The 16,864-nt window shown below is 44.3% G+C and overlaps 1 protein-coding gene across 1 annotated transcript; it reads left to right on the top strand.

Moving 5' to 3' along the window:
• Nucleotides 1-970: 970 nt before the first annotated feature.
• On the top strand, nt 971-16,749 carry LOC139370724 (PRELI domain-containing protein 1, mitochondrial-like). The gene is made up of 6 exons (XM_071110378.1): nt 971-1,100; nt 2,406-2,628; nt 3,470-3,695; nt 5,520-5,633; nt 8,661-8,739; nt 14,454-16,749. The coding sequence occupies exons 2-6, from the start codon at nt 2,537-2,539 to the stop codon at nt 14,567-14,569; spliced, it is 627 nt and encodes a 208-aa protein (XP_070966479.1). The 5' UTR covers nt 971-1,100; nt 2,406-2,536; the 3' UTR covers nt 14,570-16,749.
• The last annotated feature ends 115 nt before the right edge of the window (nt 16,750-16,864 follow it).

The following is a 16,864-nucleotide window of genomic DNA, read 5'->3' on the forward strand; positions in this document are numbered from 1 at the left end:
ATCTATGATAGTAAGTCCTACTCTATGGACAGTCACTGTGGGGCCTACAGTAGTAAGGTGCATCATGTGCCTCAGCAGCAACGGAACAGTTTTGTGGTGTACTACGAGGGAGACTTCTCTCCGTACGGACCCAGTTACTGCTACACCAAACTCAGAGATTTTATGTGGGGCATAGAGACTGTGGTCTAAGTGTGGATACTGAAGCCTACTGGGGAAACCCTATTACTGGAACTCGTAAACTACTACATCTATTTAGGTGTACCTGGGACATGAATAGTAAGCCTGTTTATCATACAGATAAATAATACTGCAGTACTAATGTTGAAGCAGGTAACATAAGAAAGACATCTGCAGTATTTGTTTCATGAATGAATTGTGTGTTCCCTATTTATTTTGGATTTTTATTTCATATTGTATAAATATCTAATCTAAATGGGCATTAAGATATTTCTCTAAATGGACATTTACATTTGCACTATTTTATATATTTTTGTCTTAATGATCAAGTATCTATTGCATATCTTATTCAGCAAAATCCATTTAATGCATTGGTGTGTTTGTGGTATAGTTACTAAATAAAGAAATGATGAAACGTTTTTGTGATTACATCTGCCCAGATGATGCACAAATCGACGTGAATCATGCAAACAGTTCAATCTGCACATTACAAACCTGTTACAGAGACCACTAGAAGGGGATATACCACTGCCAATGTACTGTAGAGGCTACTAAAAACAAATTATTAACAGTTTGGATGTGAATTATTACCTTACATTATTTCAAAATGTAAACATCTCCAAAAACAGACAAATAACGAAAGATATTCCTGTTTAAAAAAAGTATACATCATGACAATGTATCTTCATCGGCGTGGTTTTCACCAATGAAGTCCAATAGAAGAAGAGAGTTGTAGTCCTATCATGAATATTCATGATTAAAGCAGTGCATTGTTGGATACTACACATGCCATTTTTGGACTAGGCAACTTCCCGATTCAATGACGACTGCTGTTACGCTACTATCAAAATAGGGAACATGACGGAGGAAATCTAACTATTGGTGCACTGAAAATCCCCATAAATGCTGCGATAGTATATCAGGTATGTGAACAGTAAATACTTGCCATAGTTCAGTACAGTTTGATAACTTGATATAATCTGTATTTTGAGGAATTAGCTAGCTAAGCTACTCATGCTAACACGTAACAAAACGATAGCTAACGTTACATTTCACTCTGTGAAACTGCTAAAATTATGTCAGTAAGCTAGACAAACCCGTATAGTAGCGAATTACTAGCTAGCTAATAATTTATGTAGCCTTCATAATCGTGCATGAATTTAGTGTTTTTGCCAGCTAGGTTGCATAATAGCACGATCAGTCAATGTGACATGTTCCACAAAGACCAGCACGCTCAATCCAGACAAGTACATTGTAAAGGGAACGGGAGTTATGTTCTTGGCAATGTAGCTAGGTATTAATAGAACAAGATTAATTTCAAAACCGGTATGCTTTTTCGATTGAATGAGCAGTTTGATGGTTGTCACTAGTTACCACAGTCACAAAGTCAAAATGGTCTAGTTCGTAAAAATGAATGAAAACAAAAATTTGCTTTTTGGTCTTTAAATTAAGGTTAGTCATAAGGTTCGCAGTGTGGTTAAGTTGAGGGTAAAGCTTGGATTTTAAGGAGATAATTTGTATGAACAGGCGGGGTTTAGTGATAATTATGACTTTGTAGTTGTGGTAACTAGTGAAGACCTTGTGCCAATCGTCATCTAACGTCACAACTGTCACATGTTGCAGGGGGTCACGTTATTTCCCATGCAACCTGAGCAATGTTGCTTCTCCCCTTGTACAGTATGTGACTGAATCTGTGACAGGTCTAGTAAAGCGAACGGAGATACCCCGCAGGGTGTACTGGTCTAAGTTCATATGATACCTGTGTGTATTTGACCCAGCTGTCAGGAGATACTAAGCTAGCTACTTTTACACAGTACATCCTATTTTGTGGGACTGGCAGCATGTAGCCTAATGGTTAAGCGCATTGGGTCAGTAACTGAAAGGTCACTGGTTCGAATCCACGAGCCGACTAGGTGAATAATCTGCCAATGTGCAAGGCACTTAGCCCTAATTTCTCATGTAAGTCGCTGTTAAATTGTGTCTGTTAAAAAGTGTCTGTTAAATGACTAAAATGATTGAAGCTGCACATAATAACCACAGAGGGCTGTATCTAGCCAGTAGTAGCTACAAACCTAGAGCAGAGCAACACATCTTTTTGGTTCTGTTTTGAACACATACAGTATCTGATGTTATCAGACCTACATGTAGCTGAGATAAAGGTCTGTCCTATTATACCTGTTATCCTGAAATACCCCTCTCTCCCTCCCTCCACCTCTCTTCCTCGCCAGGGTTCAGTGTGTGCGTCAGGTGTGGATGGAGTCAGTAACATCAGAGCACCCAGCATAGTTATCACAGACAGGACAATTCGAAATAGTCCGTGTTCAGACCAACAGCCTGCACATCGGCAGGCAGGGGGAGAATGGTCAAGTACTTCTCTAACGACGTAGACATCAGGACCACGTGGGACCATGTTGTCTCTGCCTTCTGGCAGAGGTATCCCAACCCATTCAGGTACAGGACCTCGCGCTGACCTTTTTATGGCGGATGCCTCAATGATTTGGTGAGATGCGCATCTAGTAGGAGAGAGAAGGGATATGCCTATTTACCATTGAGTAACAAACTCCAGACCCATGGAAAACCTGTCTGCTTTCTCCTACTATCAGCTGTGAATGTGAATCTGCACAAACGGCACCAACTGTCATTCTATAGCCAAACTGTGCATCTGCACTGTTCAACCAAATGTGTTTTTGCAAAATGTTCAGTGGACATTGGTACAAGTAGTCCTTATGCATAGAGTTGTACAGTTTGTTTAACTTTGCAGTCATTGTTTTTTGTTTGATATACTTTCTAAAGTGAAAGAATCGAAGTCTCAGCATCATTATGTTACTGTGGAATTGCCCTGCTCTCAATCACAATGAGACGATGGTGTCTGACGCTGTTAGACAAGTTTAGAAAAAACAACAGTGAGAAGAGTTTATTAAGATGGAGAACTGAGAATGACCACAGTGGAGAAGTGATGCCAAGCTTTGTGAGATCAGAAGGAAGTGACTTAGTCAGTCAGTGGCTTCATTTAGTTTGTATTGTTAATTTCTGCTCTGTATTTAACCCAGCCATCTTTCATTTGACTACTTGATTCAAGGTTTGTATTCGATTGCTAATAATCAAATACAAGTACTTGAAATGTACAAATCTGCAACTATTTAGCAGGTTAAATGCAGAAGTACTGACAATGTTCAAAATTTGTTTGTGGAGTATGTTAAGTGTCGTGAAAATATGTTATGTTGTCTGAACAACTAGTAATTGGACCAACTGATAGCATACCGCAAACATTGTGTGTGTTCCCGTGCATCAGCACCCATGTTCTCACAGAGGACGTGGTGCTCCGTGAGGTGACGGCGGACCAGCGGCTTCTCTCCAGACGCCTGCTCACCAAGACCAATCGAATGCCTCGCTGGGCCGAGTTCCTCTTCCCCTCCAACCTATCACGCTCCGTCTACATCGTAGAGGACTCCGTCGTCGACCCGGTCACCAAGAGCCTCACCACGTACACCTGGAACCTCAATCACACTACGTTAATGGTGAGGTACACCCCGACATATGCTCCGTTCTGAGTCGACCCCTAGCCCCTACACCAAGAAGTGAGTAGGGGCTAGGTGTTGATTTGGAACCCAGGGATACTGGTTCCCACAGCGTAGTGGTTGGAGAATGGTGCTTGTAACACCAAACGTGTGGGTTTGACACTCATGCCAGGCACATGTAGTTCATGTATGTGTTTGTTAGTACGTGTAGATTTCTCTGTTTTACTAGGTTGGTGGACGCTCATGTCCCTGTACAGTACACTGACTCAGCACCATGTAGTGTCTTGTATTTGTTAGAAATCCGTGTTCTGTCTTTAGGAGATGATATCAGCACCACCACCAGACAGAGGAACACACTGCGTTTCCCCTACTGCATCTAGCAGCGGAGCACCGCCTATAAAAAAAGGAAACACTGACACTATTAGTATTGACTAAGATAAGAATGTATCTACGTATTCGCACACAGCCTACGATTGAACAGAGACTTTGATATGCACGTCTACATGAAAACGGCTGTCCAAATAGTGTTATTATTGCATATCTTTAGATACGGAAGGAAATATATTTTCCTCAATGGTTTAGGCTAGGTTGGTATCTGTCCCTTCATGACCTCCAGTGGTTGACCTATATTACAGCCACAAGACCCTAGACATTGACAAGAAAGTGCCCTCTGCGTTGCCCCGCCCCCCTGAGAGACTGGCTTGTTTACTGGTTGCGCTTGTTTGTTTTCTCTAGCAACCGACCGTCTCCAAGCCTACAGCACAATGAATATACTGTTTCCCAGAGAAATTCCTTCATGCTGATACCCACAACGTTTTCCATTGTATATAATTTGTGACATTTCCTAAAAAAAAGAATGTGCAACATTTCCGCAGTCTGGCTGGATATTGGTTCAGACTGGTAAGCCCTTGACTAAAGAGACACAGACGTGAAATGTATTGTTGGTGGTTTTCTGTTTCTCAGGGACCTGGTTTGTTGGATGAGAAAGAGATGAAGTTGTGTAACCTCCTTTGAGTCAGCCGGGTGGGTGGATATCTCATGGTTTACATCTCAAGTCTCTACGAGAGTCAGAGTTCACTCCATTCTACGGTTAGCAATAGAACAAGGCTTTAATGTGAGAGACTGAAGAGACATTTTATCTCACCATACTTGGTCAATGTCAACTAGACCTACACTACAATCATACACAGACCTTTTCATGATTCAACCAACACTTTGTCCATCCCCTTCCCACTTTGTGTTCGTCTCAAGATCACCAACACTTTGTCCATCCCCTTCCCACTTTGTGTTCGTCTCAAGATCACCAACACTTTGTCCATCCCCTTCCCACTTTGTGTTCGTCTCAAGATCACCAACACTTGACGTCTATCTAACAAGATATGGTGCTGTCAACTTGATGGATGAGCAAAGAGGAGCACCATAAGGAACACACAGCCACCCACCCACACCCCACCAGATTATGTCCTCCGTCTAGTTAACGCGAAGCGTTGTGGCGGCGTGCTAGCGAGCGCTGTCTTGTTTTGATTCCAGTAGACGGCAGCTGAAGGAGAGAATGACTCATATCACTAGACAGATGGAACAACTTTGTAATTATCTACAAGATCATATTTCAAAACAAAATGTCAGATTCTTCCAAAACAGTATGTTATTATCGCATGCAACCAGTTCCTCAAAATGAAGTGGAATTGATAACTTGTTCTTCATTCATTTTGCATTGAAGTTGTTTGCTTCTTTATGTATTGTGCCCTATAGTTGATGTCAGCAAACCAACACCACCTGGTTAACAACCCTCTCTCTTCCATCCCTTCCTCCTTTCTTTCCTAGACTGTGGAGGAGCGCTGCGTGTTCCAGGAGTCAGAGGACCGGCCTGCCTTCACGCTGCTCAGACGAGAGGCCTGGATCTCTTCTGGAGTCTACGGCTTCTCCAGACCTATCCAGGTACAGCACCGATGTAGTACAGACCAGCACAACAGAAAATACCACAGCCCCAGAGCAGCTATAGGACAGGCCAGCCCCAGAGCAGCTATAGGACAGGCCAGCCCCAGAGCAGCTATAGGACAGGCCAGCCCCAGAGCAGCTATAGGACAGGCCAGCCCCAGAGCAGCTATAGGACAGGCCAGCCCCAGAGCAGCTATAGGACAGGCCAGCCCCAGAGCAGCTATAGGACAGGCCAGCCCCAGAGCAGCTATAGGACAGGCCAGCCCCAGAGCAGCTATAGGACAGGCCAGCCCCAGAGCAGCTATAGGACAGGCCAGCCCCAGAGTAGCTATAGGACAAGACTGCCCCAGAGCAGCTATAGGACAAGACTGCCCCAGAGCAGCTATAGGACAGTCCTGTCTCCCTGTATGGATACAGTGCCTTGCGAAAGTATTCGGCCCCCTTGAACTTTGCGACCTTTTGCCACATTTCAGGCTTCAAACATAAAGATCTAAAACTGTATTTTTTTGTGAAGAATCAACAACAAGTGGGACACAATCATGAAGTGGAACGACATTTATTGGATATTTCAAACTTTTTTAACAAATCAAAAACTGAAAGATTGGGCGTGCAAAATTATTCAGCCCCTTTACTTTCAGTGCAGCAAACCCTCTCCAGAAGTTCAGTGAGGATCTCTGAATGATTCAATGTTGACCTAAATGACTAATGATGATAAATACAATCCACCTGTGTGTAATCAAGTCTCCGTATAAATGCACCTGCACTGTGATAGTCTCAGAGGTCCGTCAAAAGCGCAGAGAGCATCATGAAGAACAAGGAACACACCAGGCAGGTCCGAGATACTGTTGTGAAGAAGTTTAAAGCCGGATTTGGATACAAAAAGATTTCCCAAGCTTTAAACATCCAAAGGAGCACTGTGCAAGCGATAATATTGAAATGGAAGGTGTATCAGACCACTGCAAATCTACCAAGACCTGGCCGTCCCTCTAAACTTTCAGCTCATACAAGGAGAAGACTGATCAGAGATGCAGCCAAGAGGCGCATGATCACTCTGGATGAACTGCAGAGATCTACAGCTGAGGTGGAGACTCTGTCCATAGGACAACAATCAGTCGTATATTGTACAAATCTGGCCTTTATGGAAGAGTGGCAAGAAGAAAGCCATTTCTTAAAGATATCCATAAAAAGTGTTGTTTAAAGTTTGCCACAAGACACCTGGGAGACACACCAAACATGTGGAAGAAGGTGCTCTGGTCAGATGAAACCAAAATTGAACTTTTTGGCAACAATGCAAAATGTTATGTTTGGCGTAAAAGCAACACAGCTCATCACCCTGAACACACCATCCCCACTGTCAAACATGGTGGTGGTGGCAGCATCATGGTTTGGGCCTGCTTTTCTTCAGCAGGGACAGGGAAGATGGTTAAAATTGATGGGAAGATGGATGGAGCCAAATACAGGACCATTCTGGAAGAAAACCTGATGGAGTCTGCAAAATACCTGAGACTGGGACGGAGATTTGTCTTCCAACAAGACAATGATCCAAAACATAAAGCAAAATCTACAATGGAATGGTTCAAAAATAAACATATCCAGGTGTTAGAATGGCCAAGTCAAAGTCCAGACCTGAATCCAATCGAGAATCTGTGGAAAGAACTGAAAACTGCTGTTCACAAATGCTCTCCATCCAACCTCACTGAGCTCGAGCTGTTTTGCAAGGAGGAATGGGAAAAAAGTCAGTCTCTCGATGTGCAAAACTGATAGAGACATACCCCAAGCGACTTACAGCTGTAATCGCAGCAAAATGTGGCGCTACAAAGTATTAACTTAAGGGGGCTGAATAATTTTGCACGCCCAATTTTTCAGTTTTTGATTTGTTAAAAAAGTTTGAAATATCCAATAAATGTCGTTCCACTTCATGATTGTGTCCCACTTGTTGTTGATTCTTCACAAAAAAAATACAGTTTTATATATTTATGTTTGAAGCCTGAAATGTGGCAAAAGGTCGCAAAGTTCAAGGGGGCCAAATACTTTCGCAAGGCACTGTAGTGTACATCCAGGACTAAAGTAATGTTCGAAGCAGACCTGGGTTCAAATAGTGTTTGCTTTCTTTCAAATACTTTGAGTGTTTGATTGAGCCTGTCTGGGTTACCGAATGAGTTTGGTTTTGGGACTACTCCATTGGTGACATTGCGCCAATCAGGCTCAAACAAGTGCAGCTAAATTATTTTAATGGATAACAAATACTATTTGAACCCAGGCCTGATGGCTATTGAATACATCCACGTATACGAGGCTCAGAGGACCACTACACTACAGCAAAATAGTTCAAGTACCTCACCTCCAGTTCACCTCAGGACAGACGATCCCTTTTCATCACCAAAGCCATGACCCGTTTAAATGGGAGCAGATATTGAATAGCAGCAGTCTGCAAAGCAGCAGTACATTTGGATTTGTAGCCTGGGAAATCAATTTGAAGGATCTGCTTGCGGTCGTTGTTGGACACCTATGAGAACATATGTATATAATCCATCTATAACTAAAGCCCAGTCTGAGTTGAAAAACAGATTTTCCCTTAAGTTCCACCCAGATATTTGGTCGGACAAATCTAAGAGGCCCACATAAGTATTTTCCACCTCAGCAAGCTAGGCATTCTCTCTCTCTCTCTCACACACGAGAGAGGGTTTATAGGGTCGAGTAATGGCACAAGAGGAAAAGTGTCTGCAGATGCCAAAACAAAGAAATGGTCATCTTCCACCAGGAATGTTTTCTACGCAAGGCCAGTTTTCTACGCAGGGTAGAATTATTTTTATTATTATTATTATTAGCAGTGTGGGCTAGCCTTGACTACCCCTAGAGAGAGAAAGGAAGTCGAGATGAAGGGAAAGAGAGAGAACAAGAGAGATGAAAGGAGGGAGAGAGAAAGAGGGGGGGGGGGGGGGGGGGGGGGGGAGTACCCTGCTGTTCTCATGTCTCCCCATTTAAATCCTGCTGTTTCCTGTCATGTCCGTCTATTCTGTTCCCCAGGAGTTTGGCTTGGCCCGCTTCAAGAGCAACCAGGTGAAGGCCATGAAGGGCCTGGAGTACGCTCTGTCTAACTTACACGGTACGTACTGAAGTAGGAGAAGCAGGGAGCCAAACAACTTTATTTCTGGGATTTATGATGTGGTTGGAGGCGATGGGCAAACTTTTCTTAGAGGGAAAAAGTTATATTTTTGGGAGATTGTGTAATGTGGAAAATATTATGGAAAGCACCAAAAAGTATGTCAGTCTCCTCATGGCTGATTGCTGTGGTATGAAGTGAAGTCGTGAAATTAATCACAGCTCCTACCCACCCACCAATCAACTCTCAACACTAACCCTCTCATCATGCCTTTGGGTGAGCAGATGCCAGATCTCTCTCCCCTGGAAGTGTAACACACAATCGTCTGTGGATAATCAGGCCGTGATTGCGTCTCTCGAAGTCCTTCACCGAGTGGAGTGATACGACGACAATGATTAGTGATTTACTGCATGTCTTGAGTATGGCCATTTTCTCGTCTCGGAGATATCCCTCCCTAAAGATTGACACCTACTAGTTCCCACTCTCCTAATTGAACGAGTCTGGTTGAGTCAATGATTCAACCGTTTGTCTGTCTATGTTCAGAGGCTGAAAACATCCCATGTGACTAGCTTAAGCCGTATAGTCACAGACAAGTGTTTGGTCCCACGCGTTGCGTGACTGCGCCATATGCCACAGGGCTTTCAGGAAGTGTTCATTACCCCTTGACTTATTCCACATTTTGTTGTGTTACAGACGGAATTCAAAATGGATTAAATAGTTTTTTCTCAACCATTTACATACTACCCCATAATGACAAAGTGAAGACATGTTTTTAGAAATTTTTGCAAATTTATTACAAATGAAATACAAATCTCATTTACATAAGTATTCACACCTCTGAAGTCAATACTTTGTAGAAGCACCTTTGGCAGCGATTACAGCTGTGAGTCTTTCTGGGTAAGTCACTAGGAGCTTTCTACACCTGGATTGTGCAACATTTGCCCATTATTTTCAAAAATCTTCAAGCTTTGTCAAATTAGTTGTTGACCATTTTCAGGTATCTCCGTAGATTTAAGTCAAAACTGTAACATGGCCACTCAGGAACATTCATTGTCTTCTTGGTAAGAAACTCCAGTGTAGAATTTGGCCTTGTTTTAGGTTATTGTCCTGCTTATAGGACATATTTCCATTGTTGTGTCTTTGTCCCCTCTGTCTGTGTGCATCATGCCGTCACTACTCTGGACTAGGCCTCAGGTTTATTGCGATGGTAAGTACAGTACTAGGATCTGTCACTAGGTCTCAGGTTTGTGGTGGTCAGTACAGTACTAGGGTCTGTCACTACAGCTGGACTAGGTCTCAGGTTTGTTATGCTGGTCAGTACAGTACTAGGGTCTGTCACTACAGCTGGACTAGGTCTCAGGTTTATTATGGTGGTCAGTACAGTACTAGGGTCTGTCACTACAGCTGGACTAGGTCTCAGGTTTATTATGGGGGTCAGTACAGTACTAGGTTCTGTCACTATAGCTGGACTAGGTCTCAGGTTTATTATGGGGGTCAGTACAGTACTAGGGTCTGTCACTACAGCTGGACTAGGTCTCAGGTTTATTATGGTGGTCAGTACAGTACTAGGGTCTGTCACTACAGCTGGACTAGGTCTCAGGTTTATTATGATGGTCAGTACAGTACTAGGGTCTTACTACAGCTGGACTAGGTCTCAGGTTTATTATGGTGGTCAGTACAGTACTAGGGTCTGTTACTACAGCTGGACTAGGTCTCAGGTTTATTCTGGTGGTCAGTACAGTTCTGGGATCTGTCACTATGGTGACGGTATGGCTACGTTCCAATATCCATACTATTGTACCACTTGTCCAGTGCAGACTGTCTGAAGTTGATCCCTGTGCCCTATATAGTGCACTACTTTAGTCTTATGGGCCCTGGTCAATAGTAGTGCACTGCACTATATAGTACATAAGATACCCTTTCAGACACACCCATAGCTTCCTCCTAAATGGTATGCATCAAATCAAAGTTTGTCACGTGCACCGAATACAACAGGTGTAGACTTGTGTGGATATTGCAACAGAGCCATGGATCTGTGACACCCTCGTCCCAAACCCTTGCTGGGGGATGTCACTCGTCTGTCTGGTAGTAGCTTCTGTAGCCACTAGGCAGCCATTTCTAGAACAATCTCTAGTATCCACAGTAGTTCAGGAACAATGCAGTCCAGTACAGTCATGATTCCCTTAGACATCAATGTGGACAGACATGACCAGCTATTCTAGAGCATTAGATCCTGTATTGTGTTTCTGTAGCTGCTGCAACTACTGTGTACAAAACATTAAGAACACCTTCCTAATATTGAGTTGCAACCCCCTTTGCCTTCAGAACAGCCTCAATGTTTCGGATCATGGACTATAAGGTGTCGAAAGCATTCCACAGGGATGCTGGCCCATGTTGACGCCAATGCAAACTGTTAAAAGTGGAAAATCCCAGCAGCGTTGCAGTTCTTGTGCACCTGGCATATACTACCATACCCCATTCAAAGGCACTTAAATCTTTTGTCTCGCCTATTTACTCTCAGAATGGCACACACACACAATCTGTGTCTCAAGGCTTCACCTATACTGATTTTGAAGTTGATTTAACAAGTGACATCACACAATTGGCCCAGCGTCGTCCGGGTTAGGGAGGGTTTGGCCGGCAGGGATATCCTTGTCTCATCGCGCACTAGCAACTCGTGTGTTGGGCCGGGCGCAGTTCACGCTGACTAGGTCGCCAGGTGTACGGTGTTTCCTCTTCTGGGTTGGATGTGCATTGTGTCAAGAAGCAGTGCGGCTAGGTTGGGTTGTTTCGGGGGACGCATGGCTCTCAACCTTCGCCTCTCCCGAGTCCGTACTCGAGTTGCAGCGATGAGACAAGACTTAACTACCAATTGGATACCACGAAATTGGGGAGAAAAAAAAAGGGCAATTTAAAAAATAATTTTTTTTTTAAATTTAAAGTGACATCAATAAATGATTCACCTTGTCAGTGTGTTTCATGGAAAGCGCAGGTGTCCCTAATGTTTTGTAGACTAGTACCATCATTTTGCCGCGGTTGATGCAAGTGCATGTAGGCTGAAGGAATTCTAACTTGAGATGAATGTCAAGGGGGATTTTATTTTAATGAAAAAAGTAGTTTAGCTGTGAATCATGTAGTTATGATTCACATAATATTCCACTCTAAATTGATTTGATGTAACTTCTGTGATATATTTAATTTTCCTATTCAGGCGACATGAACAAAGGACATTTTCTAGTTTCATGCGTTTTTATTAATTCACTTACTCTGAGAATATAATATTTCCTCAGGGTGCAGAACCCCTGCCAGATCATTCCCCCACATAGTGGAGGATCGTTCCTAGCGTTTTTAAAGCTTTACAGGGTCTCTTTATCTTAGCACCGCTCTGCCTACCCAACCTCCCACTGTGCCAGACTTTTCAGTTAATTGGGCTCCACCGCCTCCACAGGAGCGGCCAGAACCGATACACCGTAGCTCCAGTACTGTGAAAGGAGTTGGAGCAAGGATGATACAGAACTGAGAAATAGTCAAACGAGCATACCAGATGTCCAAGAAGGTTTGATCAAAGTCACGTGCGTCTGGAACAACACCCTATCCACTATGTAGTGCACTACTTTTGACCAGGGCCAATAGGGAGTAGGGTGCCATTTCAGACAGTGTGGTAGAAACAACCAGGGCCAATAGGGAGTAGGGTGCCATTTCAGACAGTGTGGTAGAAACAACCAGGGCCAATAGGGAGTAGGGTGCCTTTTCAGACAGTGTGGTAGAAACAACCAGGGCCAATAGGGAGTAGGGTACCATTTCAGACAGTGTGGTAGAAACAACCAGGGCCAATAGGGAGTAGGGTGCCATTTCAGACAGTGTGGTAGAAACAACCAGGGCCAATAGGGAGTAGGGTGCCATTTCAGACAGTGTGGTAGAAACAACCAGGGCCAATAGGGAGTAGGGTGCCATTTCAGACAGTGTGGTAGAAACAACCAGGGCCAATAGGGAGTAGGGTGCCATTTCAGACAGTGTGGTAGAAACAACCAGGGCCACCTCCTGCTGTCATTGTCCAACATCAATCAGGTTTTTATTCATAACGGAGTGTGTGAGACTGCACGTATTTCTGTTGGTGTGTGCGCTAGAGACTATCCGACCGCGTCGGTGTGTCTGCTTGTGTTTGCGACTGCGTACATACACACACGTCCGTTTGTGTGAAGCGACTAATCTTCCCTCCTGCCTGCATCTCCAGCCACGAGGTTCGCGACAGCGTCCGAGGAAGAGAAGCGAAGAGAAAGAGAGCGGGAGCGAGGGTTGAGCTCAAAGAGCCCAGAGGAAAGATGTGGCTTTGTGTGGAGGCCTCAGAAGCCTTCTATACCCCCCAGAGAGAGGGTGCTCTGAGGGTCAGCCAAGGCAGCCGGCCCTGGGAAGGGACCAGGGCTGTGGTTATTCTGGTCAGTGGCTCCAGACCTGCAGCTGGGCTGGGTTCAGTCAGGGGGAGACGGAGGGAGAAAGGGAGCTACAGTTACTGTAGCTTCCTCCTGTCCCCTCTCTCCTTGTCACTGTTCCCAGTACAGTTACTATAGCCTCTGTCGCCTCTCCTTGGCCCTGTTCCCAGTACAGTTACTCTATTAGCCTCCTCCCTCTGTCCCATCTCTCCTTGTCCCTGTTCCCAGTACAGTTTATCCCCTGAGCTAAGGTTCCTCTGGGCCACATCACGCTATGCTGCCACTGACCCCATCTCTTGTAGGCTGGCCAGACTCGGTGGGCCTGACCAACTCACTGACCAATACACTTTTGTCTAGATCTCTCTTACTGGAGTACCCGCCACCTTTTTCTGAGTATCTTTCTCTCGCCCTCTTTCCTAACTTTCATCTTAGTCTTTCTTGGCCTGTCTGACTGGATCCATTGTGCCTGCCGTGTGTGTGTGTGTCTCTCTTTCTCCCCCTCCTCCCTACTGGTCGCTCCAGATAGGATCTCTCAGCCTCAACAACCACTCCAAGATTGGCTCCTCTCCTCTGACAGTCTAAATATTTTCCAGATGTTTGAAGTATCTGTTAGAAGCATTTGGATGGCCTCCGTGTTCACAACTCACACTGAAGAAGAGGAATGCTCTGCTTGTCTTTGTTGTGACGGTGCTAGTGTGTTGACTAGGAGACCTCTGAGGATGGTAGAGATCTACTTAACTCTAACCCCTACGTCTAAAATAATATTTTATAGGTGGATGGATAGATGGAGGGAAGATTATGATATTGTTTCACACATATGTTTTAAAATTTATTTCCAATCAAAATCCTATTTTCCCTAAACATTTTGACCGTCACTCTAACCCCTAAAATAGCCTTTTTCCTTGTGGGGACAGGCAAAATATCCCCACTTGTCAAATGTTCCTTGTTTTACTATCCTTGTGAGGACTTCTGGTCCCCACAAGGATAGTAAAACCAAACCACACACACTGTTTGAGAGAATGCTGACCCAGGAACAAACCCCTGACCAGAAGTCCTGCTGGCTTCCTCATCATGACAAGAGTCCTGTTACCTGAGCCTTGTGATCTTTCCAACACACACACACACACACTTTTAGACTCAGGATATCAAATCTTGAAGTAATGTGGAGTTGTATTCATTCACTCCAGGTTCACATTTTGCATTCATGGTACCACCAGTTTTGGAACCGAGTTGGTTAGTTTACTGTATACACACTCACTCCATGTCTCTCTCGTCTTCTGCCCACAGGAGAGGCACCCCAGCGCCAGCCCTGCGTCCGGGACACAGTGAAGACTGCTACAGAGAAAGCCAAGACCCTGGCCTCGGCCGCCGCCCCGCAGAAACAGCCCCAGCAGTACGTGTGACAACAGGGGAACATCCACTGCCCCCGGCTGGAACGGGACACTGTGCACGCAGGGCAGGCACAAGCAACACATTCACATGCAACACACAGACTGGCCAATTCTGATCTTTTTAAGAGCTGATCTGATTGGTCAAAAGACTAATTTGTAAGGAAAAACAAATCAGAATTGAGCTGTGCATGCACACACTCTTTTAGCTGCCTTTTCATTGACTGGAAGTTTGCTTGTATCAAGGTCTCGGTGTACAGTATGTGTACAATATGTCCATCTAAACCACTAACAGCTCTGCTCCTCTGGGGTTAGGCTCTGCTCCTCTGGGCTTAGGCTCTGCTCCTCTGGGGTTAGGCTCTGCTCCTCTGGGGTTAGGCTCTGCTCCTCTGGGGTTAGGCTCTGCTCCTCTGGGGTTAGGCTCTGCTCCTCTGGGGTTAGGCTCTGCTCCTCTTGTTTTCATTAGCCTAGCATTAATACATCTCAGGTACTGAGCCCCTGTCTGACTGCCTGCCACAACCTAGGGACATGTTCAATAGGCACCAAACGCGAGAAAACGTTCTCAAACCGAGTGAAACTGAGATAAAAGTATGTGGACAGCCCTTCAAATGATTGGATTTGGCTATTTCAGCCACGTGTATAAAACCAAGGACAGTCATGCAATCTCCATAGACAAACATTGGCCTTACTGAAGAGCTCAGTGATTTAACGTGGCACCGTCATAGGATGCCACCTTTCCATCAAGTCAGTTCACATTTCTGTCCTGGTCAACGAAGTGCTGTTATTGTGAGGCGGAAATGTCTAGGAGCAACAACAAGCTCACAGAATGGGACTCCGAGTTCCAAACTGGGTCTGGAAGCAACGTAAGCGCAATAATTGTTCGTCAGGAGCTTCATGAAATGTGTTTCCATGGTTGAGCAGGCGCACAAAAGCCTAAGATCACCATATGCAAAGCGTCGGCTGGAGTGGTTTAAAGCTCGCTACCATTGGACCAGCGGAAATGCATTCTTTGGAGTGATGAATCACGCTTCACGATCTTGCAGTCTGACGGACGAATCTGGGTTTGGCGGATGCCAGGAGAACGCTATCTGCCCCAATGCATAGTGCCAACTGTAAAGTTTGGTGGAGGAAGAATAATGGTCTGTGGTGGTTTATGGTTCGGGACCCTTAGTTCCAGTGAAGGAAAATCTTAACTCTACAGCATGCAATGACATTCTAGACGATTCTGTGCTTCCAACTTTGTGGCAACAGTTTGGGGAAGGCCCTTTCCTGTTTCAGCATGTGCACAAAGCCAGGTCCATACAGAAACGGTCTGTCGAACTTGACTTGCCTGCACAGAGCCCTGACCTCAACCCCATCGAACACCTTTGGGATGAATTGGAACGCCGACTGCAAGCCAGGCCTAATTGCCCAACCTCACTGGCTGAATGGAAGCAAGTCCCCGCAACAATGTTCCAACATCTAGTGGAAAGCCTTCCCAGAAGAGTGGAGGCTGTTGTAGCAGCAAAGGGGCGGGGGGACCAACTCCATTTTAATGCCCATGATTTTGGAAGAGCAGGTGTCCACATACTTTTGGTCATGTAGGGTACTTTCTGAACTTATCCAATAGAAACACTTTTCTGTTGCAAAATGTTTTTATACGGTGTGCCATAATGAACACGACCCTGACTTGAGTAAGCTCTGGGATACATCTCTTGTGCACTCAGTGAGGCCTGTTTTGAAAAGCATAACGTGACAAATCAGACATGCCAAATAACAGTGAAGGTACCAAGACAAGCTGAAGAAATAATATAAATTCCACAACACTGGATGCATGCTGGAGTTTGAGAGTGTATCAAATAATATAAATGATTAGTAATTATTGTATTACCCTTCAACTGCGTCGTTTGACTGAATTTGTCAGTGAGGTCTACGATTGATTTGTTGGATATATCAAGCTATATCAAATTAGGAATTTGACTTGACATTTACCAGGGACAGTTGATGTATTTCATTTGTTTTATTGTACATTAATAATGTATTAGTCTGACATTGGTTTGTCTGTCTCTTAATATTTTTTGCTGCATTCCTTTAAGGTAGAACTAGCTATTATGATTTTGAAATCATTTTGGCTGTGATTTTAGACTGGAGGAAATTGTCATAAGTCTTAACATTGAAAGAATACTGCACTTAAATAAACATCTGATTTAATGTTATTTGGGATACAACTTTATCTATCTTCATTTAGTTTTGGTTCAGGCGTTGTAAACTACTGCATATTATTGTCATGAAATCGGGTAATGTTCAATGCCATGGTTGTCATATTCTTAT

This window comes from Oncorhynchus clarkii, chromosome 17 (genome assembly GCF_045791955.1).
Source record: "Oncorhynchus clarkii lewisi isolate Uvic-CL-2024 chromosome 17, UVic_Ocla_1.0, whole genome shotgun sequence".
Classification (NCBI taxonomy): Eukaryota; Metazoa; Chordata; class Actinopteri; order Salmoniformes; family Salmonidae; genus Oncorhynchus; species Oncorhynchus clarkii.

Excerpts from the sequence above, each read along its gene's own strand:
- LOC139370724 (XM_071110378.1), top strand. The coding sequence starts at position 2,537 with ATGGTCAAGTACTTCTCTAACGACGTAGACATCAGGACCACGTGGGAC. Across the intron at positions 5,634-8,660 it reads GCTTCTCCAGACCTATCCAG|GAGTTTGGCTTGGCCCGCTT; the intron begins GTACAGCACCGA and ends TCTGTTCCCCAG. Across the intron at positions 8,740-14,453 it reads CGCTCTGTCTAACTTACACG|GAGAGGCACCCCAGCGCCAG; the intron begins GTACGTACTGAA and ends TTCTGCCCACAG.